General features: G+C 56.9%; 8 protein-coding genes across 8 annotated transcripts; 3 read left to right on the top strand and 5 right to left on the bottom strand.

Annotated features, from left to right (window-relative positions):
- Window positions 1-2,551: 2,551 nt before the first annotated feature.
- On the top strand, window positions 2,552-4,367 carry UV8b_04936 (uncharacterized protein; the record flags this gene model as incomplete). The annotated part of the gene is made up of 2 exons (XM_043142434.1): window positions 2,552-2,997; window positions 3,110-4,367. The coding sequence occupies 2 exons, from the start codon at window positions 2,552-2,554 to the stop codon at window positions 4,365-4,367; spliced, it is 1,704 nt and encodes a 567-aa protein (XP_042998368.1).
- Window positions 4,368-4,694: 327 nt separating this feature from the next.
- UV8b_04935 (uncharacterized protein) lies at window positions 4,695-5,993 on the bottom strand (the record flags this gene model as incomplete). The annotated part of the gene is made up of 2 exons (XM_043142433.1): window positions 4,695-4,861; window positions 5,006-5,993. 2 exons carry the CDS (start codon window positions 5,991-5,993, stop codon window positions 4,695-4,697), a joined length of 1,155 nt encoding a protein of 384 aa, XP_042998367.1.
- Window positions 5,994-6,801: 808 nt separating this feature from the next.
- UV8b_04934 (uncharacterized protein) lies at window positions 6,802-7,809 on the bottom strand (the record flags this gene model as incomplete). The annotated part of the gene is made up of 1 exon (XM_043142432.1): window positions 6,802-7,809. One exon carries the CDS (start codon window positions 7,807-7,809, stop codon window positions 6,802-6,804), a length of 1,008 nt encoding a protein of 335 aa, XP_042998366.1.
- A 1,005-nt stretch (window positions 7,810-8,814) lies between these two features.
- On the top strand, window positions 8,815-10,967 carry UV8b_04933 (uncharacterized protein; the record flags this gene model as incomplete). The annotated part of the gene is made up of 2 exons (XM_043142431.1): window positions 8,815-9,076; window positions 9,199-10,967. 2 exons carry the CDS (start codon window positions 8,815-8,817, stop codon window positions 10,965-10,967), a joined length of 2,031 nt encoding a protein of 676 aa, XP_042998365.1.
- Window positions 10,968-11,797: 830 nt separating this feature from the next.
- On the bottom strand, window positions 11,798-12,881 carry UV8b_04932 (uncharacterized protein; the record flags this gene model as incomplete). Its single annotated transcript, XM_043142430.1, has 2 exons — window positions 11,798-12,056; window positions 12,187-12,881. 2 exons carry the CDS (start codon window positions 12,879-12,881, stop codon window positions 11,798-11,800), a joined length of 954 nt encoding a protein of 317 aa, XP_042998364.1.
- Window positions 12,882-14,764: 1,883 nt separating this feature from the next.
- On the bottom strand, window positions 14,765-15,107 carry UV8b_04931 (uncharacterized protein; the record flags this gene model as incomplete). Its single annotated transcript, XM_043142429.1, has 2 exons — window positions 14,765-14,994; window positions 15,086-15,107. The coding sequence occupies 2 exons, from the start codon at window positions 15,105-15,107 to the stop codon at window positions 14,765-14,767; spliced, it is 252 nt and encodes an 83-aa protein (XP_042998363.1).
- A 2,017-nt stretch (window positions 15,108-17,124) lies between these two features.
- Window positions 17,125-20,831, top strand: UV8b_04930 (uncharacterized protein; the record flags this gene model as incomplete). The annotated part of the gene is made up of 2 exons (XM_043142428.1): window positions 17,125-17,542; window positions 17,641-20,831. The coding sequence occupies 2 exons, from the start codon at window positions 17,125-17,127 to the stop codon at window positions 20,829-20,831; spliced, it is 3,609 nt and encodes a 1,202-aa protein (XP_042998362.1).
- Window positions 20,832-21,669: 838 nt separating this feature from the next.
- On the bottom strand, window positions 21,670-24,313 carry UV8b_04929 (uncharacterized protein; the record flags this gene model as incomplete). Its single annotated transcript, XM_043142427.1, has 2 exons — window positions 21,670-24,077; window positions 24,196-24,313. 2 exons carry the CDS (start codon window positions 24,311-24,313, stop codon window positions 21,670-21,672), a joined length of 2,526 nt encoding a protein of 841 aa, XP_042998361.1.
- Window positions 24,314-27,998: the final 3,685 nt, after the last annotated feature.

Raw genomic sequence — 27,998 nt, 5'->3', positions numbered from 1 at the left:
TCAGGTATGTAGCAGCAACGGGACTCGGTCTGGAGGATGACGTATCTCGAAAAGCTGGGCGACGAAGGGATGGGAAATGCCGGGAAATGCCAGTCTGCCAGTCTCCCGGAGATTAGATAAGATATCAGCGGAAAGGATTCCTGTTCCCTGTCGCTTGTCAAAGCAGATCACTAAACATTCCCCCCGAGGGCAACCGCTGCGTTAGTCAGGAGCGTGTTTTGCGTTTCCATCAAGAGGGAAAAGAGGAGTGGCAGTGCAGTGATTGTAGAGTACGAGGTGGCAGGCGATGGCATTTTGTCAAGCCAAGAAGAATGCGGACGAGAGAGCGGCCGGAAAGGCAAGTCGTCCTGCTGAGGCAAATCGGGGTGTTCAAGTCCCGGCCAAACTCAAACGTGGTTTGCTGACAAAACGGACGAGGTATGGTAAGACGGCAGGAGCAGGTGACTCTGTGGATAAAAAGACGCCCGGGGGAAGGGGGGGGGGGGGGGGGTTCTTACCTGCCTGCAAGTCTGTTCGGTTGCGCCATGAAGAGAAGCGGCACGGAAGGCGCCAGCAGGGTGGTAAGACAGTGAATCGGCAGAGGCAGGCAGGATGATGGCGGGAAGCAGAAACGGACTCAACGATGCAGCGTTGGGAGTCGGGACTCACCTTGAAGCCCGGACAGGGGGGTGGGGGTTCGATGATGGAGGATTGCCAGGATCGCCAGGATTGCCAGGATCGCCAGGATTGTCAGGATTGCAGGAATAGCCTGGCCTTGATGATGGATTATGTGATTTGCGTGTGGTTTTTTCTGAGCCGCGTCCCAGGCAGAAGATGCCAGCCGTCCGAGGCAGGTGCCAGCCAGCCAGCCAGCCAGCCAATAGCACAGTGTAGCACTGACAGAAATTGCCAAAGCGAGTTGCCAGGTAGGGACCGGAGCCAAGCGTTCCAGGCAGAAAGGAGTGAGACGGCGGTTCAATCGGAACAGTGGTCCGCTGCAATCACACCCACCTACAGGGCTGGGAGATTTTCCCAAGCGGTGGTTGATGCTCTGGGTTGATGGCTCGTGCTGGAGTCCGAGGTCAGAGTCTGATGGCTCTTGGAGGCAAGCCATGGATGAGCCCGAGTTGGTCCACGATGGCCATCTTCGGTCATCTGCGACCCGACCCCTTGCCAATCCAGCCTCCTGGCAGAGGAGCCTTTCAAAGCCTGTGGATTATATTGGCCGCGCTGCTATTGGCTGGGCGGCCAGTACCAAACACTCCGGGGCGTGCGTGTGGGCACTGGGATAGGTTTGCATAGCCCCGCAGCGCAGCGCACGCATCACGCATCACGCATCGCATCGCGGCACTAGTTCGAATCGGGCAAAGCGCAACCTGAGCTGGCAACCTAGAAACATCCACGATGCGCTGCTGCTGCTGCTGCTGCTGCTTGCTGCTGCTTCTTCTTCTTCTTCTTCTTTTTCCAGTTGCAACTATGCGATTGAAAGAGAGAGATTAATCTTGGATGGTTTTGCGGAAAGCCAAAGAAAAAAAAAAAAATCCAGCAGCCGGGCTTCCTGTTTCAATCTATTTGGCTTAACCATCTTGATTATCGATTACCTTGAAACATCAACAACACCATCAGCAGCAGCAGCAACCGTTGACTACAGATTTTGAAACATGGCCCTTTTCAGCGGCAATCTGGCAGCCTCTTCGACTGACTGTTCGTGGCGTTGCCGATACCAGCGGCATTAACACCAGCGGCCGTGGTGCTGCTTTGCCGCATCGACAATTAATATCCTCTGAGCGGATGGAGATGAAGGAACGACGGGGTTGCTGCACTTTAATATACACCCGATCCTACAACTCGGCGCCCTGGGTTTCCGCAGTACTCGACATCATCATCATCATCATCATCATCATCATCATCATCATCATCATCATCATCATCATCATCATCATCATCATCATCATCATCATCATCATCATGATGCGAAAAGCCAAGACTTGTCGACAGGGATCGGCGTGATAGCAGACAACTTATCCACTACAACTTTCTGCAACAGCGCACAGCGGGGTTTCATGTGACGCAAAGGGCAGCCTTTGGCATTTTCAACAAGACTTGGAAAGGTAAGAGGGTGAATCTTCTTACTATAACTGGCTTTACGGAGACCAGTAAAGCAATGAAGATTTAATTGCAAAATCTTGTCGCCTGCCAACCTTGATGGAGACGTACTCTCTGCACCCACCTGAAACGAAGGTACCAGATACATAGTACCTTAGGTAGGTACCTACCTTATGTACTCTCAGCATCGGCTCCCAGGCTGCAGCACAAGTGGAACCCACACTCAGCCCAGCCCAACACGTAGGTCCTTGGCGCGACTTATCTTATCGATCCATCAATCTCAATCGCCCTCCGGGTCACCCGACCACCCATCGATGACCCACCACCACCACCATCACCAACCACCACCACCAAGTAGTTCGCCGCCCAGGTCAGTCGCGTATCACTCGTGTGGTCCCGAATCTGAACCCTCCTATGACAACCAAAGTCCATCTACACCGCCAAGGCGCCAACCGACAACGCAACCATGGCCGAGCCCGGCATCGGATTGGTTGAAGAACCCCCCAAACGAGAGCCCACGCCCGTCGCGTCGCTCGCCTTCATCCCGCAGAAACGCGCCTTTGAAGACGACCACAGCCCCGCTGTGCCTTCGCCCCTCAACCCAGACGCCAACGCGTCGGAGCTCCCCCCACACGACGACGTGTCGCTGCCCAAGGCCTCCAAATCCGGGCGCATAAAGAAGGACAGTCTGAAAAAGAGAGAGGCTAAAGCCGGCGGCCGGGATAGCTCCCCTGCCACGGCGGATTACCGAGCGCCCAGAGAGGTCGACAAGGTCGACTCGCCCCTGCGGTACAAACTCGCGCCGCCCAAGCCCTCGGACTTTGAGCTTCCTCGAGGCCCAGTCCTGACCTTTCATCACGAGATTACGTCCTGCCGAGGACAGGCGGTGGAATTCTTCGAGGCGTCTGACCAGTGAGCTGGCTCCCTATGTCTCTGCTTGTAAACTGGGCTCACACAAAAAAAAAAGAAAAAAAAATCTAACCAACCCTTTCATTTTTTTTTTTTTGTTTTGTTCTTCAAATAGCGTTTTCAACAAGAAAAACTTCAGGTACACGCACTGCATCGCCGACCCTCTCTTCCCTTCCACCCTGTACTACCGCCAAACTGAACCCGAGCCGTTTGGGCCCCGTATGAGCTACGAGGACGCCGCCACCAGCGTCTTCTTCGACAAGTCTGGTCGCGGCGTCACGACCGACAAGGGATTCCGAATGGCACGCGCCAACGTCGCCGTGCGGGAAGGACGGTGGTATTGGGAGTGCAAGATCACCCAGGGTGTGCGCGAAAGCAGGGAACCCGGTGCCAAGCCCCAGGGGGGCAGGCATGTGCGCATGGGGTGGGCACGGCGAGAGGCCTCGCTGGATGCACCCGTCGGGTTTGACGCCTACAGCTACGGCATCCGCGACGTGGCCGGCGAAAAAGTCTTCATGTCCCGACCAAAGGACTTCTTCCCCGCGGGGGACGGCATCCGCGAAGGCGACGTCGTCGGGCTGGAGATCCAGCTGCCGTCCGAGGACCTGCAGCGCAAGATCATGTCCGGCACGTATAACCCGGCCATTGACGCCTGCGACCAGGAAGCTGCCGTTCCCGCCGCTCCAGAAGCCGCCAACATTGTGCGAGACAGGGTGCCCATCCGGTTCAAGGCGCACACCTACTTTGAAAAGATCGAATACCACACCACCAAGGAGCTAGAAGATCTGATGAACCCGTCGCCGACGAGCTCGGGCGCGTTGACGTCGTCGTCGTCGTCGTCGTCGTCGTCGTCCGAGAAGCCGAACCCTCTTCATTCCCTGGCGGCACTCAGAACCCTGCCCAACTCGTGCATCAAGATATACAAAAACGGCCAACTCGTAGGCACGGCGTTTGAAAACCTGCTGGGCTTCCTACCACCCGCTTCCAAACCCCAACAGCAGGTCGGTGCCAGGGAAGGTCTCGATGACGGCATGCTAGGATACTATCCGGCAGTAAGCGTATTCCGCGGTGGCGCAGCCCAAGTCAACTTTGGTCCCGATTTCTGGTTCCCGCCTCCCGAGTACGAGCCTGAGTCAAGCTTGGGTGGCGAGGCCGACACGGCTGGGTCGAGAAGGACGAGACTCCGCGGGCTTTACGGGCGATATAGGGAGCAGATCGCCGAGGACATTGTATATGACATCATTGACGAGGTGGATTTCTGGATGCAGGATGGAGGTGGTGCCACCGACAAGACTGGCGTGCAACAGAAGAGCGATGCTGTGGCCACGGCGCCTGGCAGGGAGGAAATAAAAGAGCTGATCCAAGATTACTAAAAAATAAAACAGACTATGTAATCAGCTCTCAAGTTGCGCCATGTGTTTCAACATGCCCAGTTGCATTTCCTCATATTTATTCGCAAACTCGGGGGGGGGGAGAGAAGGAGAGAAGGAAGAAACGGAACAAAGCAAGGTGCTGCTGTTCTAGGCTTGCCAGTGACGCAAAATAACTTCATCTTCCCAATTAAAGCGCCGTGGTTCCAGTCATTCGCACATCACTACCCGTTCCGAAGAGGGACTACCAGCCTTTCCTCCACATTCTACAACAAGTTCCACGTCTTTCAGATCGAGGTCCCGTTTTGATTAAACGACATTCTCTCGGGCTCATGAATCCCTAAGCGTCGGCATATTCTTGGCAGTCACTTCGGGAGCAGGAAGCGCAGGATCGTCTGGGAGTTCTTCGATGCGGCTGCCGCCATCGATGGAGCGTTCGCTCTCGAGGCGGACTTCACGGCCGCGCTTGTGGCAGTACCAGAGGACGAAGAGAAGCACTTGACCCACCCCGTGTCAGTAAGAACTCGATGCTTCGTAAGAGCCGAGATGATGAAGGAAGAATGTAAATGAAATAAACTTAAAAAAAAAAAGAGAGAAGAGAGGGGGGGGGGGGGGGGGCAAACACAAAAGCGACTACTCACGAGACAGGGCAACTCCCCAGATGACATTCATGCCGATAAAAGCGGGCCATCTCGTCTTCAAAACCTCCACAATGGCCCTCAGCATGCTGACGATAGCACCCGGCTTGGTCACGAGCTGCGTCAAGTTGGCCGGCACAAAGACCTTCTTGGCCGCTCCTTTGAGCCCGCCACTCGTCTCGGCCTTGATGCCCTGGCTGGCGGCAGCTGCGGCGAGCAGCTCGGGGCCCAGCGTGGACGTTATCTTGTCTGGGAGCTGCATCACGAGCTTCTTGAGCGATTTGGGCAGCTTATCGAAGCCCTTTGCCAGCGTGCCATCTCGATCTTCGACAATCTTCATGAGGTCGTCGTAGGCGGTGGGCACGCCGTTGACCAGATCCTTGAAGACGTTGGTGAAGCTGGCGAGGGCGGCGGACGAGTCGGTCGAGATGACCTTGTTGTTTTTCACGGAAAGGTTGAGGCGGTTGAGCACCTTTGTGAGATCCTTTTTTTCCTGTTCCCGCTCGACCGGGCTGATGGCCGCCGCGTCGGGCATGAGAGAGTCGGGCGCGTGTTGTTTGTTGCGGGAGAAGAGGGCGGAGAGGCGGCCTTGTTTCTTGGCGCTGGCTTCTTTGGCCTTTTCTTGTTTGGTGCCGCTTGATGATGGGTTTCCCGCCGTGCCGGTGGGAGCTGCTGGTCCGGCATCTTCGTTGTCTGACTGCCAGTCTAGGTCGCGTGAGTACAGGCGCGGGGGTAAGGGGGGAGCAGGCCCATCATCCTTGGAGATGAGGTCCTCGAGAAAGCTCTCATCCCCGGGGCGGATCACCTCTCGGTCGTGATCGGGATCCTGTTGTTGGTGAAGCGGTTTGTGGTTGGGGAGAGAGGGGCTGGCATCAATGCGACCCGTTTCAGCAGCGAGACGAGAAGCCTCGTCTTCCTTGGCGGCGTCTTCCTTGGCGGCTCTTTCGGCCTTGTGCTTTCTGACTGTTTTATAGGTAAAGTACTCCAGCATGGTGGGCTTCTTTTTTTCCTTGTTTCAATTTCTTTTCAGTCTTTTTGTTTTTCCTTTTTTTTTTCCTGCCTGCTGTGTCAGCTTGGGGCAGTTGAAGGTGATGGGACAGACCCGGTTGAGAGGCGGTGCGAGGCGGAACGAGGCTAGAAGCAACGCCGGCTGATTATATGGATGGAAAGTCAAATCTTCAAGGCTCACTTGCTTGCTTACGATTGATTAGCCAGCTCTTTCAACTAGCGCGTGCCGCTAGTTTTTTTTTTTTTTTTTCTTTTTTTCTTTTTTATTTCATTTATTTTTTTTTGTTTCAATGTTGTTTCGAAAACCAAACGACAAAGACGGCCGGATCATGATGAGCTAGGTGGTACATAGGTACCTAGCTGATGGCACGAGTGGGCGGCCGCTTTGTGCACCCAGCCGCCACCTGGGCGCATGATGTCATGGCCACTGGCGCCCGGCCCCCTTGTTAGGAAGGCGCCTCCCTGTCCAACCATCTCTCAGTGCTGGCTTGGTCACAGCGGCTGCGACGTTGGCGCGGAGCAATTGATCCATGCTACGGCATCGGATTAGGTACCTACAGGTACCTGCCTCCCAAGGAGGTAGATGCTCGGCCCTGTCTCATGAGGTAGGTACCTAGGTATGTACCAGGTACCTGCCTCCTACCTGATGGGCGGTTGCTGCAGTGAGGCTTGAGCCCATGCCATGCCGTTTCAAAGCGCCCAGCCTTCCTTCATCGAGTCTTGCTTGGTTCTTTCTCTTCACGCCTTTATATCCTCCGCTCAACCACCCATCTCATCGCCGCCTCTCGTCCTCAGCGCTCGTCGTCCTCATCGTCTTCTTGTTCCCCTTCCGCGGTCTGCTGCTGGATAACCTCATCCGCCAGCGTGCTTCTTCTCCCACCGCTCCGCCTCCTCCCCCGCTGGTACGCCTCGGTCATCGTGACGGCTTTCTCACCAATATAATGATGCCCCGTCCACTCCTTCTGGCACTTGGGGCAGTTCTTGGACCTGCGAGTCCGCCAAAAGGCATTCTCGCAAACGTCATGTAGCCGCAGATTGCAGAGCGGTTCCGAACACCGCAAGCCAATCGTGATGATATCTTTGCACGCCTCGCAGAGCTTGATCCTCTGCCACTCGTCCGCGAAAGCCTCCTCGTTGTACGTGTCAAGCAGCCAGGGCCTCAGCTCCAACAATGCCCTTGGGGCGAGCGAGTAGAATCCCTCCCGGCTCTTGGCGAACCAGCCTCCCTCCACGAGATTGCCCATGACGGTTTCGACTTCGCTGTGTTTCAAGCCGCGGTCCACGACTGCTGCTTGGTCGGAAGGCGTTTCCGTCTCCGAGGGTGCCTCGATGCCCATCTGGCTGTATCGGCTCTGGGGCGGTCTCGCGAGTTTGATGGCTTGCATCTCGGTAATGGCGAGCACCTCCATACGGGGGGTGTTGTACTTGTCGAACATGGCATCCAGGACGCGCTTGATGAACGCCAGCTCCTCGGCACTAAAGGTCGTGGCTAGTTGGGTCTGGGGGTCTGACTGCGTGTTCACAAGCCCGTACAGGCGCTCCTTGGTGACCTGGTGACTGATGCTGCGAACTTCATAGTCGAAGAGAGAGGCGGCTTCCGATGCTGCGTCGATGTATTGCTGAAACACGTCTGGGGTGATTTGCTCGGGGCGAAACTCGGAACCGTCCGCGCTGGCGGCGTTCAAAATGGTGGCCAGTATGGGTTGAGCTTCTTCGAAAGTGATGGTGGCGCGGGCGAGCAGAACTTGAAGGAAAGCTCGGTGGCTGTCGTCGTAGCCCGTGCCGAGGATGGAGTCCATAGCAGGCCCATCAATGCCTCCTCGGGTGATCCGCTGAGGCTTACTCGGTACGGCGGAAAGGAAATCACAGAGCGGTCCGACCAGGCAGCTTCTCGGTACAGTACATGTAGGTTGATGCGGGTGGAAGTTTGGGGGAGGGGGGGGGGTCGTGACCATTCGCGGGGCAGAACTTGTCCAGCCTGGCGCGTTGCACGCGTAGACAAATTGAACAGACACTTTTTGTTGATGTCTGGTGGGCGCGGCGGTGCTTCCAGAAGAAAACCACCAGTGAAACCCTGTGTGTGCATCATCGATCCTTCTCGACACCAGGCGTCATTGCCACGTGCTTATAGCGGTTTTTATGCCTTTTTTTTTTTTTTTTTTCCAATCTCGTTTCGATTGATTTATTCTTCTTTTTCCCGCTCAAGAGGACATCTCAACCCGAAAGGCCCTTGCTAACCCCCCCGGTAGTCATGCGATTGCTGACTCAGCACCGTTTAACGCGTCGCCTTGGCGAAAGTTCAAGTTCAACAGCCCAGCCCGTCCTTGGTCAGTCAACTCGAGCATTGAACCTGGCGTAGCAGCGTCATTCATCGAAAACCCGAGCCCAAAGCATCAAATCCGACATCAAACCAGATCCAGGCCCATGCGCATTCATAACATGCTTCTTCACTCATTCTATCACCGCAAACACAAAGCGCCAGAAACCTCACTATCCGTTTCGTCCACGACCAGCCAATCCTCGCGCAACAACAGGTCGGTTGTATCACGACGGCGACTCTCCAAGTCCCTGGACTAGGCTAGGCCGTGGGAGGTGTTTGGTGTTTGCACCTTTTTATTTCCAAAAAAAAAATAAAAATAAAAAAAAAAAGACCAAATCTCGCCCAGACAAACATCTCGACCGTCTAGGTTCGCAGGCTCACAACGCCGTGACGGACCGGCTTGACGTTACAGGGCGTGGCCAAGGCCGGCACTAACCCCTTCTCTTTCTGGACAAAGTTTCACCCCGCCCCGTCGTCCACGACAATGTCGGAAACTAAGGATTTTGACATTATCCGCGTCGCCCGCAGCGACGGCGCAGATAATGGCCCGGGATACTGGCCCGCCACGTCTTCCGCTCCTAAGAAGACTGGCAAAGATGCTGCCGCTGCTGCGCCGTCAGCGCCAGAAAAGATGCCGAGGGTCAAGCCGCAAATGCTGCGGTTAGCAGAAGATGATCCTCGCTTCATTGAGTGGCGTATAAAGCTCGGGATACTGCTAAAGCAGGAACTCGCGCCAAACCCTGACGGTTCGTAGATGTTCTGCATGCGCAAGTCTCCCAAGCCCCCCCTTCTCTCCCCCATGGTTGAAAATGCAGATCCCAGAACTACTTCAGCAGCCCTGTGGATGATGCTGACGTGTCGAGTATAGAGGGAAACCCGTGGTACGTCCAATTCCCGCGTGGGTACTGGCTGTACGAAAGGTCCAAACACCTCTGGGTATCAGGATACCCCATCAAATCCAAGCTGTACAGGAGCGCACAGGAATTCGGGCTTCACTTGATATGGCTGCTGTCCGCGTCAAAAGACTACAAGGATTGCTGCTGCGTGCATTGCAACCAACCCAGCCCCGCGAAGCTGGTTTCGTCAATCGAGGACACGCTCATCATAACACCGAGCGAGACGCCGGTTCCCGTGCCAGGACTCTCCTCGGTGCCCATGTCCAAGACACCCTCGTCGAATGCATCGACGCCCGTCCCTCTCCCGGCCAAAGTCACACCTGTGCCGCTGCCTCCGATTCCAGGGCAGAAACCGACCGCACCCGCCACAGCAGCGGTAATTGCAACCAAACCATCAACCTCGACATCAAATCCTACACGATCCACGAGCCAGACTGTCGTAGAAGGGCCTGCCCCTTCTGCGTTGGAACCTCTAGCGACATCATCGCTATTAACACAGCCGCTGCAGCAGCAGCAACAACAACAACAACTACAACAACTACAGCAGCAGCAGAAACAGCAGCAACAGCAACAGCAGCAACAGCAACAGCAGCAGCAGCAGCAACAGCAGCAGCAGCAACAACAGCAGCAGCAGCACCAACAACAGCAGCAGCAGCACCAACAACAGCAGCAGCAGCACCAACAACAGCAGCAGCAGCACCAACAACAGCAGCAGCAGCAACAACAAGCTGCACAATCCCAAGTCCAACAACCGCCATGCGTCCGATGGTCTCTTCAAGGCTCCCTTCTCTTCCGCGCCGGCGAACTAACTTGGTACCAGAATGGAACCACGTGGCGGCTGGGCATCATATCCGCCCCGGCCACACAATCTGGCCACTTCACCATGCTGCCCATCGGCCATGCCCTCGTGCCCCAGCCAATGGTCACCAAAGCGCCGGCCGACCTGCGACCCTTCCACGCGTTCTCCGTGCCCCCCGTAGCGATCCAGGACCTCAAGGACAAAGCCTTCGACCAAGTTCCCTGGGACAACCTGTTCCGCTCCACGGCCAACGACCTTGCTAAACGAGAACTCCTCGCCCTCGACGCCTCCAAGCTAGCAGCCTCCCGGATTGACGCCTCCTACTCCCTCTGGTGCCCCCTCAACGAAGACGCCAAAGCCGACCCCTACCCCTACTACGGCTGCTTCTTTGGTGCGGAGCGGATCGAAATCGGCGACTGCCTCCGCATGAAGCCCGTCGCCTCGGAGCCGTCCCTCGCAGGCGATTCGCTCATCATGGGCCTCCGCTACATATTCACAAGGAAGGAGTACCCCGGCACAATCTTCTTCCGCGGCAACGTCTACAAGCCCGCCAAGGAGGACGCGTCTCCCTCATCCATCCTAACTCAGGACCAGCTACCCATTGCGCTGAAGGACGAGGTCCAGTGGCGCAGCCAAGTCAGTCCCGGCAGACCGTCGCGCTGGATCCTGGCAAAGGAAAACGTCACGATCAACGAGCAATTCATCAGGGGGAGGTTCTACCCCACCCACAGACTGATGCCCATCCTCAACGCCGAGTCTTTCAACGCGGCACTGGCTCAGGGCCGTGTAGAGGACCAGGTCCCGTACCTGAACAACCGCACCAACGGCGTAGGAGGTGGCTACGTCGGACGAAAACCGAACAGGATACAGAGCCTAGGCCTCGCCGTGCAGCAGGGGTCTCGGATATCGCTGGAGCCACTTATCAGGGAGGAGGCGGCCTGATCTTGCGCCGCCCGCTGCGCTTTTCCTTCCCCCCGGCATAACGGGAACGTGGAATGCCGCAAAAAACGAGTTATCAAAGAGTTTTGCATGCTTTGGTATAATAGGTGGCCAACCACCATGCTGGTAGTGGCAGTCGGCGCCAATAGATGGTCCGAGTACAAGCCGACGAACGTGTTCCGATGCCAACTGTAATTGTAGTTTTGGGCATGCGCCCACGGTGCCGCCCGCGTGCAAGGTGAAAAAGCCCATGTTGACGGTAGCTGGCCCTTTTTTTTTTTTTTTTTTTTTTTTTTTTACCCCTTCCCCCTTTTCCCTCGATGAATGTGTTCAACCAGCAAGTTTGCACACGGCCACAAGGCTTGGTTTACATGGAGGTTGGAAAATAAAGATGAATTATTATGATTGTTGATAAAAAACTTCAACATGTATTTTTTCTTTAAACGTGCAGTTGGTTTGATTGGTTATGGGTTTGGGACGTTTCCACCAACTCCGCAATGTCCAGGCAGCACTACCGAAAAGACGGCAAGCCGACAGGTCGTCGTAACAGTACCTGTGTCTAGAAAGAAGCGTCGCTTGATGAGGCTTGCTAAGGAAGAGACTTTCGAAAACAGGGGGGGGAAATAGGGGGGGGGGAAAGAAAAGAAAAGGCAAGACAGGACAAGACAAGAAAAGACAAGAAAAGCAAGAGAAGGGGATTTCTGCCTAATCGCTGCAACAATGCTACCGTGCTCCGGGCCAAAATTAGAGTCGTCGTTTCATTTCGCCGCATCGCCTTCTGGTTCCCTTGCAACGACCGCCCCGGATGAGAAAAGGGGGTGGGGGGATATAGGTCATGACGAGGAGGTTCTGAGCCGCTCTGATGTAGCGGCTATCGTGGCGGCAAGATCGAGATCCGGCAGAGGCTGTATTTTGCGTGGCGCGGCCCGGGGTGCTGCTGCGGACTTCTGGAGGCCGCAGTTCTGGCAAGGAGTCCCGTCGACGGCTTCGAGAGGATACAGCGTTTCGCACGCATTGCATTCGAAGTGGGCTTCGGTTGCGGGACCAAAGGCATCACCAGGATAGCCAAATGGATACTTGCCTTTCTTGGGACTGTATGCCGGACAAAAGGGAAGAGGAACACCACGACGACGACGACGACGACGACAACGACGACGACGTGTTAGCAGACTGGGCGGATGACGCTCAGATCAAGGACAGGGCAGTAGTAGGCGATACTCACGGATCCCTGGGGCAGTCGGTGCAGCGAACGTGACCACAAAAGGCGCAGTTCTTGCTGCCAGACCCAAAGAGAGTCTCGCATTCGTGGCACATTCTCCTGACGCGCTGTCGAGGTCTTCGGTGCACCAGGTCCTGTCCGCCCGTCTTGCTCGCGCGTTTTCGTTGGACCCGTTGGTGACGCCAGCACACGTCGGCTGCGACGCTTGGGTCTTCCCGGCTGGCCTTTACGGCTGGCTCCGGTTCCTCGAGACCGGCCAGCCGATCCGGCTCGGCCTTTCTGGGCGGGAATTGAGGGCATTTGTCGCAGCGAACGTGTCGACACTTGGAGCATTCACGCCTGGCAGAGAATGTCGTGTTGCATTGGTGACAGGTGCGCCTGATGCGCATTCTGATGGGCTTGTCCACGCGGTGAGCGGTCTCGTTTGGGGTCAGACGCAGCGAGTCGGAGGGTTCAATGACCAGCCCATACTTCTCGCCCAGTCTTTTGGCCCTTTGCTGGAATATCCCGAGTTTCGAGACTGCCGATTCGGTAGGCGGGTCGTTCTGGTTCGCATCTGCCCCACCACCTTCCTCCCGGCCAGAACTTTGGCATGCGCTCGTCGACGTCGTTGCGTCTCGATTCGAGCGCAGATTGACCGCGGACTCATCTCTGGTTGATTGAGCCACGGAGTCTCCTGACACTGAAGCGTCGGTCATGCCATGCGATAGGTAGCTCACCAGCAGCCGACTACTAGCAGATGGTTGAGAGGAAGGGACCAGCTGGTGCGCTGGATCCAGATGTACTGCCGAGCTCCGCCCCCTCGCGGGATAGAAAAAGTGCTCGAGGACAGGGCTCACGATGCTGCTCTGTGGAGAAAAGAGACGGCTGGCCGAGCGAGAAGAGTACGGCGATGGATGAGAATCAAGACCTTGAGCGCAATCGAATACCCGCCGCATGCGAGTGTATTTCAACAACGACAACGGCTACAGCAGAATTTCAAATCCCGTTGTTCTATCGCGCATCTGCAATGCAATGGGGTGAAAGGGTTGAGAAGATGGTTGGTCCCCAGGAGAGAGCAGCAAATGGAAAACGACGTGTAGACTGGAGCCAGTCAACGGGGTACCTCTTGTCGGTTTCGTGCGGGAAAAGAGACGGAGACCGCGCGTGCTTGTTAAATGCTGACGAGTGGAATGGAGAGAAGAAGCAAAGGTTAAAGAGATGATGGGCGGATTCACACCAACAAGCTGAAACAGGTGAGGAGGACCGAACAGGAGGAAAGAAGTTGACATTGGGATCAAATTGATTGAGAGGAGCTATGAATGTATGGGTTAGGTACACCTCCCAGTGGGTGGTACTGTAGGTGGTACATATGTAGTTGTAGGTACATGGCACCTGAGGTAGCGGGTACTGAGATCTGTGGGGGGGTTTGGTCGATGCCTGGGCAGAAAATCCCGCTAAAATCCCACCACAGCGGAACGGGGCTGGGGGTTGCGGCACGGGGTTGGGGGGTGAGTGGTAGTGCATCGTAGCGCACTTAGCTACTACTGTCTGATGTTGTACGTGCTGTCAATTCTATTGGGTGCGCTGGTAGCTTCCGTGGTGGGGACATAACGACATGGAGTCTGGTGGCGGCGCATGTAGGGGGGTTGTTCCCGCAGCGCTAATCATCCCAGGCCTTCCACCTCTGCTCCGAGGTAGGTACGGTACCTCCAGCTCGAGTCTGGTACGTAGGTACCTTAGGTACCCAAGGTAGGTGTCGTGTACCTGTAGCCAGTAGGTATAGGGTACTCGGTACTCACTCCTCAGGCATGAGCCGTTTCGTTTCCCCCCTTTCTTCTGCACCCCGACTTTGAAAATCAACTTGAACATCAACTTGATCAAGAGCTCGCACTGTCGACGGGAGCTAGCTGCGTGATGCGGGCGCCGCCGCCGCCATAGTCAACTGCATGCTACGCTATGTAGTATGGCACTGCACTGGGCTAAGCAGAGTTGTCGATGCCGAGCCTGGAGTGCAGGGGGCGTCGCATCGGGCACTAGTTCGCACCGATGGGCGAGCTGAGTCCTGCCTGGGTGGCCTTTTCCTTTCATTTTACTCTTTGTTTTCGTTGTTTTCGTTGTTTTCGGTCGGTCTGGCTGCTTGTTGGTTGCAGGGTTGCAGGATAAGCTTGCGGCAAGGGTCTGGTCGTGGGTCGACGGTGGCATTGGGGTGGGGAGCGGCGACAGGGCAAAGATGTCGGTCGGAGTCATGCAAGCTTTGTGCTCGGTAAGCCATCGGCTAATAAAACACTGGCAGGTGAAAGCGGGTTTCCATCTTTGCTGTCGGATTGCCGCCCTTGAGCAGGGATGGGCTCAACCAGAGCTTCGGAGACGGACGCCGTTGATGACCCCAGAGCCCTGCATGCCGTCTGGGTGGGATTTTCCGAGACGGGACATGGGCGTGCGGGGGCGTCCGCCTGGACTTGGACTCTGGAGCCTTTGGTCTCGAGCGGATTTCTCGTCTCTTGTGACGTTGACGCCCGGGGGGGGGGGGGGGGGGGGGGCATGGGTTCTCGTCGTTGGTGGAGGCCAAGTAAACCGACAGCTCGGCGCCATTGAATCGTCACGTCGTTGCAGCTTTGAACCCGCCGCCATGCCGCTCGGCCCATAAAGCCCGAGCAGGAAAGGCGAGAAGCACCCGAGCTGTCGAGCTGCCGAAGCTGCGGTTGGCGAGAGAGGCCCTGCGTTTTGCCGACGCGCGCGCGATTTTGGCCACGGAGCACAGCGCTGCCAGGTTAGAACTGGGCACGTATGGGCGATTATTGCTTTCCCGGTCAACCCAGCCGGCGCCACCTGAAAGCCACGACAGTTCAAAGGTAACTAAGGTAGGTAGGCTGTTGGGCAATTAGTGCTGGTTGCATGCCCATGCCCCTCCCCGACGTACAGACAGGGATGAGCCGAGCCATATCTGGTTGCTATCGATCAGATCAAGCCGAGATCGTCACGCTGGCAAGCTTGTCGGGTTCGTCGGGCTCGTCTTTGGGCTAGCCAGCATCAGTGAACCGTGGTAGATTTGCTCGTTTGCTCGATTTTCCTTTTTCTTGGTCCGCCCCCCCCCCCCCCCCCCCCCCTTTCCCTCTCTTTTCAAAGGAATTCGTGGTGTACAGGCTGCTGAGCTTGCTGCACTCTTTGCATGATCCGCACAACGGCAGCGCGCGGCAACCACCGCGTGCTAGAAGCCTAGCGCGCATATTCTCGTACGATTAACCCCTGCCCTGCCAGACCACTGAATTGCGGCAGACAGGCATGCGGACGGACGGACGGGTATGCCCCCTTGCTGGGGCTCCTTGCAAAGTTGGTCGGTCGTGCTTGGGAGAATTCGGCATGGCCAGCCTGGCGGTTCGCAGTCTGGACTCTTCACCCGAGGACCTGCCCGATGCCCGCCAAAGCACAAAGCGCCCCAAGGAGCCCAAGAAACCCCGGGCTCTGATTCTTCTCGTCTCCTGGAATTGATCAGTCTTCGGTCCTCGTGGCTGTTTCGCACCCCTTGAATTTGCTGGCCCCTGCTCCTCCCCCACGTCCGTCCCGCCAGCTTGGGTCGACCAGGTAGGTTGGCCTGTCGGTGACACACAAACCTTACTTGACGAGGACACCGTCACCGTCATTCGGCTTCTTGGAGCCCAGCCCAATGGCGTGTCTGCATCCCTAGCCATGTCCTCGTCGCTAATCAGGTCCAGTTCGTCCTCCCCCCAACCGCTGCGCACCACGAGTCAAACGAACCGACCAAATCCGAGCTGAACATGACGCCAAGCCATATATAAAAAAAAAAGGGGGGGGGGGGAAGAAGAAACATGGTGGTGTCCTTCCGCCCCTGCAACCTTGGGCCCGTTTGTGTTTCGTGCGAGACCTTCTTTATTTTTTTTTAAAAGAAGGCCTGGATAAATTCTTGGCCGGGATATGCAGGTTTTGAGCTGGGCAGATCGGCATGAACAACAAACAACAACCTCCTGTCGGCCCTCGGGCATCAGCAATGATTCTCGAACCCCTTTCCATGGCACCCGCTAATACAATGTTCGAACGGGCATCCCCCTAGTCAGTGACAGCCGCTCACGGTCTCTGACGAGGGAGCGGACAACGCGCTACTTGTCGACAGCATGCTATTGTCGTCTCCGCGCATGTCTGCCAACAAACTTCGAACCTTGATTATGCACTGTGTACTCGGTACTTTGTAGTTGTTTTGCTTGTTCGAATTCCATGCCACGTATTAGTAGACGGAGGCTCTGCTTTGGGGGTTTGCATTCAAGTATTGTGCCGAGTACCACCAACCAAACCGGGTTGGCGGGCTCTGCTCTGCTTCTTGCTAGCAGCTCATTAACGCAATGAACGAGCGGCTTGCTGCCGCGGCCGGACATGCAGATACTCGATGATGCCGCCCGCAGCTCGGAAGCGCAGCCAAACGGGATCGCAGACTCTAATAAAGGGCCGTTGGCCGTCTGTATGTCAGGTCAGCGAATGCCTGCCGTCAAAGTTTTCGCTTCATTTCAGGTTTCCCTTCCTTCGGGGAAGCCTCAGGCACCAAAGCCCCAGGGGCCAGGCATACATACATACCCTTTGACCGGGACCGGGCTTTTGCCGGTAAAGTGCTTCGAGGGCAAGCCCCCCCCCCCTCCCCCTCCCCAATCAACACCCTGGTAAAAATGTGCTGAATAAAACCAGACGCCAAGGCATGAAAATCAAGCCGACCCAAGCATAAGCTCGTCCCGACTCCTGCACGCTCGGCGCCCTTCATCCCTCCCTCGGCAATCAACATCCTCTTATCCCAACCACGCTGCGAAATCAAATCCCATCTCTACGGTACCAATACCTGCCACCTGTCGTCCCCTCCAGCGTCTGTTTTCCTTCCCCTTCTGTCTGGGCTGTGCTACACCCTCGTGCACAGACAAAAATCCTCGTCAACCCCCCCTCCCTTCCCTGTTCAGCTATATGCAACGAGTGCCATCCGCGTCTTCAGAACAACTTGATCAGAAAACCGACACCATAGTCCCTTCTTCCTCCTTTTCCTCATCTCACCATGGCCTTCTGCAACATGAACTCAGCGGCAACCTTCGAGTCCAGCCCACAGAGCCCACCAACCGGTCCCGTTGCGCCTCTCCCTCCTCTGCCCGTCATGAGCGACGCGAGTCTCTTGATGAAGTCAATGCCGACCAACTCGACAACAGACTACGCCGATTGAGCCTTCAGGTCGAGCACGGTGCCGTAAATCGCCGTCCTGCCGCTGGGCAAAGAGTTTCCGATTACGAAAATGCCCTGACGCCTCCCTCCACCTGGCAAGCTCTGGGTTTCAAGGTCGTTCGACGCTCCGGCTCGTCCGCCGGCATACAACTCACAGACTTCCCAAACGGTTCGTCCTTTCAATTGCCGCTGCAATCCTTCACCGATCCCACTTGCTTTTTGCGCGGTGCACGTCTTCTGACCTGTTTCTTCTATTTGCTTTTGCAGAAATCTTGACCCTCGTCTTGTCCCATCTGCATCCCGACTCTCATGCAGCCGTAGCTCTGGTATCGAAGCGCCTCTACGCGCTAGTAACGACACCACACGCATGGCGCATGGCCTTTATGCGGCATTTCCCTGGGCACACGTGTTTGGATTCCAAATCTGCCAACAGGGCAGATCTTTGGGCTGAGACAAGGTCCGATGTTGTGCGATCCGATGTCCGACACTTCGCTCGACTGACGGCCTTGGCTACTTGGCGTAGCGAGTACCTGCTCCGAACGCGTCTTCTGAGAAGTCTAGCTCGTGGCAAACCCGAAGCCAATGCAGGCGGAATCGGATCGGCAGGAGGTGCGCCAGCTAAACCTACCAAGTCCAGGAGTGCTGTCTTGACATACAACTCAAAGTTGCCGTGGCTCGTCACCAGCGTCCATGCGGTGTTCTCCAACGGCAAAAAACCGCCTCGGGCTGTTCAAGGAGCCGGCAACGTCGGCATGGCCACCATGAGCGACCCCACTACAGGCAGGATTGAAAAATGGGGCTTGGAAGACCCGTTTTCGTCTGCTCAGCTGCAAGAAGTTGTACCCAACCTCGTGCCTTATGGCTTGGGCCAGGGCCCGGCTGCGGCCCCCAATGTCATGGACGTCAGCCAGCCTTACGGCATCATCGCCGGCGAAGGATTCCCTGGGGGGCGCGCCTACTTCAGGGCCGTGAATGAATCATGTGGCCGATACTTGGGCAGTGACACTGGGGCCGTCGACGGGTATCCCGACGTGCCCAAAATTCCCGCAATGTCAGAGTCCGTCTGCAGTGTCTGGATTGCAAAGTCATCAGCTGTCCCCGCTGTCACGCAGTCCATGTTTGGTATGCTCACAGGCTCCGCCCTAGGTGTTGTCACTGCGTACGCAAACGGCGGCGAGCAGCCCAATGGCCCGCGATATGCCAACGGCGACATGACTGCTCGGTGGGTCCTGAGCCCCGGCGTGCCCATCATCTCGCTCAAAGTGGACGACAACTACAGCCCGAAGCGGAAGTCGTCCTCGAGAGTCTGGGCCGTGGCATTGAACGCCCTCGGCGAGGTCTACTACCTGACCTCGACCCCCTTGGTTACTCTCAACCGCGGCAACGGTGATCAAGTGGCCAGAAATGCATGGCTCGCCGGCAGAACCGCGTATTGGCACCTTGTGGAGTCGACGAGGCGCCGTCCTCGACCTGACGAGCTGGACAAACGCGATGTGCGTGGAGCTTATACGCCGCCGCGGTCGCCATCGAATGACATGCACCTAAGCAAAGACCAACTCGTAGCGGAAGCTCGAGAGATTGAAAAGTTCCTTCTGCACAAGCCATGTCATTTTCGCAAAGTCTGTGAGGGCTGGGACATGCGACGTAGGATAGAGGTTGATTTTGCCAGTGATGACGGCCAAGGAGCCGGCGAAAGTATCTTTGTCATTGACTGCGGTCTGGCCGACAAGTCCCCGGCCCGAGTCTTGCGATATTCTCGTTTCAATGCCGCCCCTCATACACAGCAGCAGCAGCAGCAACGACAAACTAACGGATCCCCGTCACCGGAAGCTGATGTAGCCACTTTCGCAGAGTCTCGGCCGTCGCTCTTTGGTCCAGCTGAATCACCACTGGCAATTGATTGCCAAACCCCGCAACCCCCATTGCCGCCGACGCGTCTGCCGCCTCCCACTCTCCCGGCGGGACTGGCAGCTGGTGTCGCTTCCAGCCCCCACGAATGGGGTTGCACAGTGTTTGACCTCAAGGGGTTCCAGCCAGCGGCAAATGTCACGGCCAGCTGCCTCGACTGCTCGTCTCAGTCGCTACTGACACTGTCAGAGGATGCACTGGAAGGCGCAAAGGTTTCTCCTCCCGGCACAGTCGCAGCTACTTCGACCCCGGTCGCCGCCTCCCCTGGAGGCAAGTCTGAACAAGTAGCCGCCGAGGTTCCCGGCCGTCGAGCACGTTTCCTGGTCATTGGCACGGACACTGGCGTCGTCACCGTGTGGAACGCGCGGGAGCAGCCGAGACACGGATCGGTGGAACCTGTGCGTATACTGCAGACAGTCTCTCCCGGGATCTCGTGTGTGGCCGCCTCTGCCTTGTATCTTGTGCATGGAGGTAGCGACGGCCTGGCGCAGGCTTGGGACCCTCTGGCTTCCACACTGGAGCCTATACGGACTCTCAATGCCCGGTCCAACGGTCGGGTCCCTCGCCACATGGTGGCCATGAATCCAACGCTCGGCCAAGGCAGCTATTCCGCTGTGGGGGCCATCTTCCTTGACCCAGATGCCACCGTTTTACGAGGAATCTTGTCGTTCGGAGCGTTGATGCGATACTGGACGTACAGCTCAGCTGGCCACCCCACGGGTCGAAAGCGCCGAGCCCATCACTCGGATATTCACGGCCGCATCGCCAGTCGTCGGCTGGGAGGGACCGTCTCGGGCTACATTGCGGCAGAAGAAGCCGAGCTGCGCCGGGAGAACGAGGCGCGGGCCAGGGAACAAACGCATTTGCGGAAGCGATTCGGGCTAGGAGCTCTTGGCGACCTCAGCGAAGAAGAGGCGCTGCGGTATGCGCAAATGGTGTCGGAGGAGGCGTATCTGCAAGAGGAGCAGCGACGTGCGGCAAGCGACTCTGCGGCCGACAGTAGCCTGGATACGGCATCGTCGTTGGGCGAGGAGACGGCCACCGCAGAGAGCGAGAGCCCAGATCGCAGCGTCGTGGTGAACGCGGGCCCGTCGCCTGCCGCCGCCAATCCACGGAGAGAGAAGGATGAGTACGGCGATTTCGAGCAGCAGATCCTGCAGGCCATTCGCTTGTCGCTGCTTGAGGCGGTAAACGAGGTCGGTCCGTCTCCTCGGGCAAATAACGCAGGCGAGTTGGACTACTCCATCAAGGTGGAATGCAAGAGAGGCAGAAGGGGCAAGCCGTCAGCTTCTCCCGGGAGGTTGCCCGCTTCGACGAATCGCACGGCCATGGATGGAAGCGCAGCCGCAGGGTCAATGGCCCAAGCCCCTCCTGCGGCGGCGACGGCCGAAGACGAGCACCTCGCTCTTGCATTGAGCCTGAGCAAGCAGGATCAGGCAGTTGGTGCGAAGGGGGGAGCCGGAGCAGACGTGACGGTTGAAGAGGACGACGAGTTTCCCCCTCTGGCGACTGAAGCCGCGGGCAAGGGAAAGAGGGCACAGCGCTGGTAGGGAAAATGGTCCCAAGGCAACACACACCCGGCACGGTTTCGCAGCTTTTGGTCGCGTATCAATGCATGCAGTTAGTTGTGTAGGTTACATGGAAGTTGCTCAATTCAACATTGGCCTTTGTTTTATTTTTTTTTTTCTTTGTTTCTGTTTTCCCCCTATTCTCCTTCTTGTCGTCTTACCATGCCCACTCTGGTCAGCGGAATCGCTCTCCCACGCCCGCGAGCCTTCTAGTCTCGCCCGTGACGAGCATCCGCGCTGCAACAACCCCGGGTTGCCTAAGCCGGTGCCTCTGCCGTCGTCGAAAACGGGCAATTTCCGCGCCCTTCGTCTGCGAGTGCTTCCGGATGTGGTCGGCGGATGGTAAGAGGTGAAAATCAGGGGATTCGTGGCAGCCGTGGCGGCAATGCTGGGTTGGGCTCTCGTCGGAAGGGAGGGCTTCATGTCGATCGGACGGGTGAGGGGGGCAATGGTAGATGGCAGGCAGCTCTTTTGCTGAATTCACGGGCTGGGCTGGCCGCTGACGGCAAATGCTAGATACGACCAGACACTCGAGATGATAACATACATGTTGATTGCACGAGACCGACCGCCCATGCAACCCACCAAGCTTGATAAATGACACGAACCGAGTGGCATCGGCACCCAAACTATCCATAATCGACATGATGCGCATGCAGGACATGGCCAACGAAAGACTAGATGGCCGTGCGCAACCCGTCACCGAGACCGAGACCGAGACTCCAGCCGTACTCCCAACCATGCATGCAACAACAACAACAACAACAACAACAACAACAACAACAACACCCCCCACCCCGCGTATCATGACTTTTTTTTTTTATGCAAGAACCCAAACGCCAGTCGCTATGATAAAAAGTGCCATCCATGCCGTGGGCGTGCTCCGTCTCATTGAGCTGCCCTCGCTGTCCACCGCCTCGTCGATCCTGTTGGTTTTTTGCGCGGGGAACTGGCTCAGCCAGGTCCCGGTGGGGACGATGGTCGTCGTGACAGAGGCCCCAAATGGAAAGACCATGGTCACTGTCGACGCGGCGATGCCAAAGGGGCCGATGGTGAAGAGCTGGCCGCCAATCTCCGTCGTCGTGAGCTGCGAGCCGGCGCCGAGGGTGAACGCTACGCCGTTGATGATGCCGATGGACGGGGCAATCTTGGTCACGGTGGCTCCTCCGACAATCTCCAGCCGCGTGGCCAACGCATCGGCCGAGGCGCCGCCAACCGTGGATCCGTGCACAACCACGCCTGCCGGGCCTACCGTGATGGCATCCCCGTTGACGACTTCCGTCAGGGCGGCGGCCCCGGGCCCGTAGGTGATTGTCTTTGAGTGCACAACTACAACGCTCTGGCCGACGGCGCTGAGCATCTCGCCGCCCATGACGACGACATCCCAGTCGCGTCCGGTCGGTGGCGGATTGAAGTGGAGCACGTTTGCACCGACCACAATCTTGTCCGGCACGATGGTCACGCTTCGGCCACTCACCATGGCCGTTGTGCCGTAGGGCGGCAACGCGGTCATGGTGACGTCTCCGACGACGACTTGCGAGCCTGACAGGGTCACATCGAGCCCGCCGACGGCACCACTTGTAGGAGTTGCGACGGCGAAGACTGTGGGGCCGGGAGGTGGCTTTGCAACGGTGCCTCCTTCGCCGACAATGGCTGTCGGATCAATGGTAAAGTGACCTCCGTCGACAGAGACTACCGTGGTGGCGCCTGGCCCGACCGAAAAGGTCTGCGAGTTGATAACCACCTGATTGCCCCTCGCCGAGATGCTGAAAGTGGGGGACGGAGGCTGGCCGTCGGCACTGAGAGTTTGAACGACAAGTGGATATCCAATGGGCGGAGGAGATTTGCCGGCAGCCGAGGCTTCAGGAAGCATAGATGCCGCAGGAGACGCGGCAGCATCAGGCGCGGCAGCAGGAGACGCAGAAGCAGGAGACGCAGCAGCAGCAGGAGACGCAGCAGCAGCAGGAGACGCAGCAGGAGGAGACGCAGCAGCAGGAGACTCGGCAGCAGGAGACGCAGCAGCAGGAGACTCGGCAGCATCAGGCGCGGCAGCAGGAGACGCAGCAGCAGGAGACGAAGCAGCATCAGGCGCGGCAGCATCAGGCGCGGCAGCAGGAGACGCAGCAGCAGGAGACGTAGCAGCAGGAGACGCGGCAGCAGGAGACGAGGCAGCATCAGGCGCAGCAACTTCAGGCGCAGCAGCATCAGGCGCAGCGGCAGGAGACGCATCAAGAATCTTAACAGTCTTGTGCACCAGAGGTGGTGGAAAGGGATTGGTCCCTGTTTGGCGGTAATTCGGTGGGACGTTGGAAGAAAAAACAACGGCGGGATTCTTGTCCGTTGTGACAAATGTGACAACCGGTCGTTGGACGGGAGTTGGTATAATCATTATTTCGCTCCCGGTCAAGCCAGCGCTCCCGGCCATGATAACGGTCCATGTCGCGTTTCCGATAACGGTCCATGTCCCGTTTCCGGCAGCGTTTCCGCCCGCGCTTGCCGTCGCGCTTGTCGTCGCGCTTACCGCAACAGGTGTACTCACCAAATCGGCGCAGTATGATGGCGTTAGGATAGGCTGAAAAGGCGGCGTGTATTCGGCGGGATTGCCGTAGAACGTCACGGTTGATGTGTGAACTACTGAATAGACGATTAAAGGATCCCAAGGATCTTGAAAGGTAGTGCAATTCGCCGTCGTTGCCGTCGTTGCCGTCGTTGCCGTCATTGCTAGTACAGTCGGGTCCGGCCTAATGATGACAATACTGCCTGCACCCGAGCCTTTCTGGTCTGATGCAGGGGAGTCCGAGCTAGTTGCCGCCGAGGTGCTATCCGCTCTTGTCGTTGACTCTGATTGCGGCTCGGCGGATGTACGGACTGTGTTGATCCCACTGGTTGCATTGGTAAACGGCTCGTGTGTGGTTGACGAGCTATCCGAGGCGGGCATCTGGCTGCTAGAGCCCGCTAAAAAGGTGCCCTTACCACCCGGAGGTAGGGACAGCAGTGACGGTAACAGCGGCGGCTGCGACTGCGACTGCGACTGCGACTGCGACTGCGACTGCGACTGCGGCTGCGACTGCGGCTGCGACTGCGACTGCGGCTGCGACTGCGACTGCGACTGCGACTGCGGCTGCGACTGCGACTGCGGCTGCGACTGCGACTGCGACTGCGACTGCGACTGAGAAGTAGGGGCCAACAGAATGTTAACGCTTGTTCGAGTCGTCTGGGAAGTGGAATCTATTGACGACGGGCCAGAGGAGGCGGGTGGCGACAGCTGCTGTGGGGAAAGCAATGGCGACGATGAGAAAAGAAGAGAAGACGAATTTGATAAAAGGCCGCGACTGCTACCGTTGACAGAACCGGTGGTGGCAGCCTGCGTGGATTCGGTTGTGAGTGATGGCGATGACGGTGCTGATGACGAGGACGAGGACGAGGAGGATGATATGGACGGCCCGGTTGTGGAGTTGAACCATACCATCCTACGTAGGTATTCATGCTGGTTTTGGCGGCCTTTAAGATGCAACGGTTAGCACAACGGGGTATTGGGTATGGGGTATTTATTGCCTTTTGAGTTATCAGCGTCGGGGGAGGCTCGTGGGCAAAATATAATAACAGAAAAAAAAAGGCCTAGCATCTGTTCCCGAAGGCAACGTACCAACGCCGGCACCACCCCGGGCGGCAAAAACAGCCGCCGCACATGAACAGCAAGAATGCAGGCCTGCGCAAAGCAGCCAAGTCAAGCAGAGTTTCATTGTTTGTCGAGGGGACGTGTGCGAGTCCAAGAGGGCCAGGACAAGGGGCGATCCGACAAGACCTCCAGGGGAGGACAGGGCCTGTGAGACAAGTTCCGGCCCTCGATGATGATCAACAAGACATTATCTAGAAAGCAGCCGTACTTGCGGAAGATGACATCCGAGCATGACTGACGACCGGAAGTGCGAAACGGTTTCAATATGACGACGACCCGAAAGCACAATCGATGGGGATACTAAATGGGAATGGGTCTCAGGTTGCCAGTGGCAGCAACGGTTGGCGAGCCCAGGCGTCAGGATGCTTGACGCTTCTCAGCGATGCAACGTCCAGGCTTTGCAAGGGGGATCGTCTTCTCCCTCTACGTGCAGAATTGCAATGGGCTTGTGTCGAACCGGCTTGCTTTACGGTGTAGCGAGGTAGGAGACGTGAGAATGTCCCGGAGGACGGAGGCCTTGGATGATGGGGAGAGACGGCATCGTGAACCAGTGTGAGCGCCTGGTTGGTGATCCTTGTGGTTTGTCTCGTCCTGTACTAGACTTCCTCTAGCAGGAACTTTGACGAGGGCTAGGCCACAAGGCTGGCCGGGCAGGTGCGACTGAGAGTGTGGGGTGAGGAGGGGTGAGGGAGGGGAGGGGTGAGAGGGGAGGATCAGGAGGGGTGAGACGGGTGGGGTAGGGGCAGGGGCAGGGGCAGGGGTCAAGTGGGGTAGAGAGACGCTGCAGAAGTCCATTACGGCATGTAACCATTGCGGAGTACGGAGTACTTGAGCAGAGGTACAAGATGGACTTTGGTGCGCAAAACGAACTGCTACGTACAAGACGCATTACTTGACTGCCCTTGGCACTTGCTAGGTACATGCTACGCAAGCAAGAAAATGCGGATTGTGCCGAGTGTGTGTTCAGGATTGTCCCGTTGAAGAAGGCATGATCTGCTAGCCCATTATCAATTGACAAATCAAATATGGGGACGAGGCCCACTTCCCAGGGGCGCCAACGTCAATTGACTTTTATAGCGAAAAGCTTGAATTCTTTTTCTTGATTTTCTTACGCCTTTTTTTTTGGGCTTGGGAATTAAGCTTGACACCTGGTGCACTAGAACGTACTGTTTTGCCACAGGGCTGAATAGTTCGGGGACCTTGCTCACTTTTGCTGGGAGCTTCGGCATTTACCTGGATCGTTGGACAAAGTTGCACCCGTCCACCACCCCCCTTCCCCCTTCCCCCTTCCCCCTTCCCCTTCCCTACCCAGCTTCTCGACGACGGTCCCTTGCCAAGGGTGCTATTCTGACTCTGCCGGTTCTAACTGCACCAGGGCCATATAGACTCCTTCCTCGTCGGCTGTTGACTGAACTGCGCCGTGACCGCTTTTTGGAAATGTCTGGTTGTCTCGGGCAAGATGGGGGATGATGATGCCGCCGCTGCGACGGGCAGCTGGCAGGCGGCCTGCAAAGACGCAGCAGCGCGCCAAGAACGCCGTTGGAAATTGGCAGGTACCGCGTGTCTGGATTCCCAGCCGTTCTTTCTCAGTGCTGTTTTCTCTTCCTCCCAGCCTCTTAGTCGTCTATCTTAGCTACCAGCGTAACGATACTACCAGACGCCTTCCTTCCTTCCTTGTTTTCCAGGCAAAGGTGCTGCCGGTTCGAAAAAAAAATCACGCCATGTTCCAGCTTTTTTTCATCAGCGTAGTGCAGCAAACAAGCACTTGGCGGCAAGCTACCTGACTCGCTAGCTGGTTTTCGTCCATCACGAACCTTTGCACCAGTCATGGTGGGAATGGTGTCAGTGTGGCTGTGCAACCTACTTCTTTCCGTGTCCTGGCTTTGGATTTGTCCCAATGTGCTTCTTGACGTCTACGAGGTCGAGGTCGAGGTCGAGAGACGGGAAATCGAGAGACGGAGGCATTTGTTTGGATTGCATTCGCATTCAAAATCACCAACGGCTCGCCCTTCAATCCGTCTCGTCGAATGGCTTATTGATCATTGCAAGCGCGTAGCTGTCAGAGGCTTGAATTGTGCATGGAACGACTGAACAATACGACGAACGTCCATAAACTGCCTAGACTTGCGACGCGGCAATCGAAAAAAAAAAAAAAAAAAAAAAAAGAAAAAAAACTGATGCCGGCCCAAACCCATTTCATTTTCATTTCATTTAAAGGGGCCTTTTTTTTTTTTTTGTTTTGTCTTTTTGACACGAGTTGCCTGGTTATTGGCGGTTTCTGTCATACGTCTTCCACTTGACGGCTGGAGGAAGGAGCGGTGGGGGGCGACTAGGAGGTAGGTAGAGGAGGTATGTAGTAAGCTGGTTCGTTCCCACTTACGGATGGATGCGTGTAACCATGCCAAACGGAGATGGGGAAAATGCTCTGGAGTCTGTACCCCAAAGATGGCCCCGTGTACGATGATGCCCGCCCCACAACTCGTCTGACCCCAAGTCTCCGACCACCCCTCCCCACTATTACCACGTGCATGGCTTACAGCCCGGCACGTTTACCTTGCATTAGTGGTTGGGGCGCGTTGGAGCCCCACCAGATGCCAGGCATTTTGGCGCCAGGCATCAGCAAATCCAGTCTTGGGCCGCCACCCTGCACCCAGGCGTCTTTGCTAAACATGCAGCAAGTCTGGCTACAGTTCCAACAGGCTCGCGGCTTTTGCTTCCGTGCCCTCAGTGTGTCTGAAACAGCCGCCTGGCTGCGTGGCAATCAGTTGTCTTCAGGGACAGGGGATTGGTTCATTAAGCGAGATTGACTTGTCGTGGGCGGCACGACGCCCCCGAGGCCGGACCAGGTGCAGACATGGAGAGAGCCCTAGCCGCACCAGACGCGGCCTGTGCGCTGCGCGCGCTGCCCCAGACGCTGCATGTGCTCACTGGGGGGGGGGGGGCTGGTGGCTGGTGGCTGGTGGCTGGTGGCTGGTGGCTGGTGGCCTCGTGCTGAAAACCACATGCAGCTTGAGCTCTGTGCTAATCAAATAGTCAAACCAGCAGCACGACACTAGAACCCAGTCAGTCAGTGGCCCGTGGAGACCAAGTGCCAGGCCGAGTCTGGTCTGGTACCTCCCAGTGTGGTGCGTGCGCTGTACTCCGTAGTCGTCGTTTAATTGCTGGAAGGTGCCTGGCCTGGCCTGGCCTGGCCTGGCTATGTGCATGTGCATGTGCATGTGCCCTGGATCTTCTCGAGGTCCCCCCTGTGCCAGTGCCCCAGTGCCAGTGCCCCAGTGCCATTTCTCGCAGCTCACATCCATCACATCATGCCAATTGCCTTGGTCCCCACCGCCCCCCGTCAACGGCAGTTCGATTTTTAGTGGACCCGGCCCTCGTCGTCGCCCCGACTTTTGGCTCCAGAGTCTCCCACCACACCACACCACCACACCGCACCACCGCACCACCGCACCACCGCACCACCACACCAC

Source organism: Ustilaginoidea virens, chromosome 4 (assembly GCF_000687475.1).
Source record: "Ustilaginoidea virens chromosome 4, complete sequence".
Classification (NCBI taxonomy): Eukaryota; Fungi; Ascomycota; class Sordariomycetes; order Hypocreales; family Clavicipitaceae; genus Ustilaginoidea; species Ustilaginoidea virens.
The sequence above is the reverse complement of the archived record's forward strand: the minus strand, read 5'-3'. Positions and strand labels throughout refer to the sequence as shown.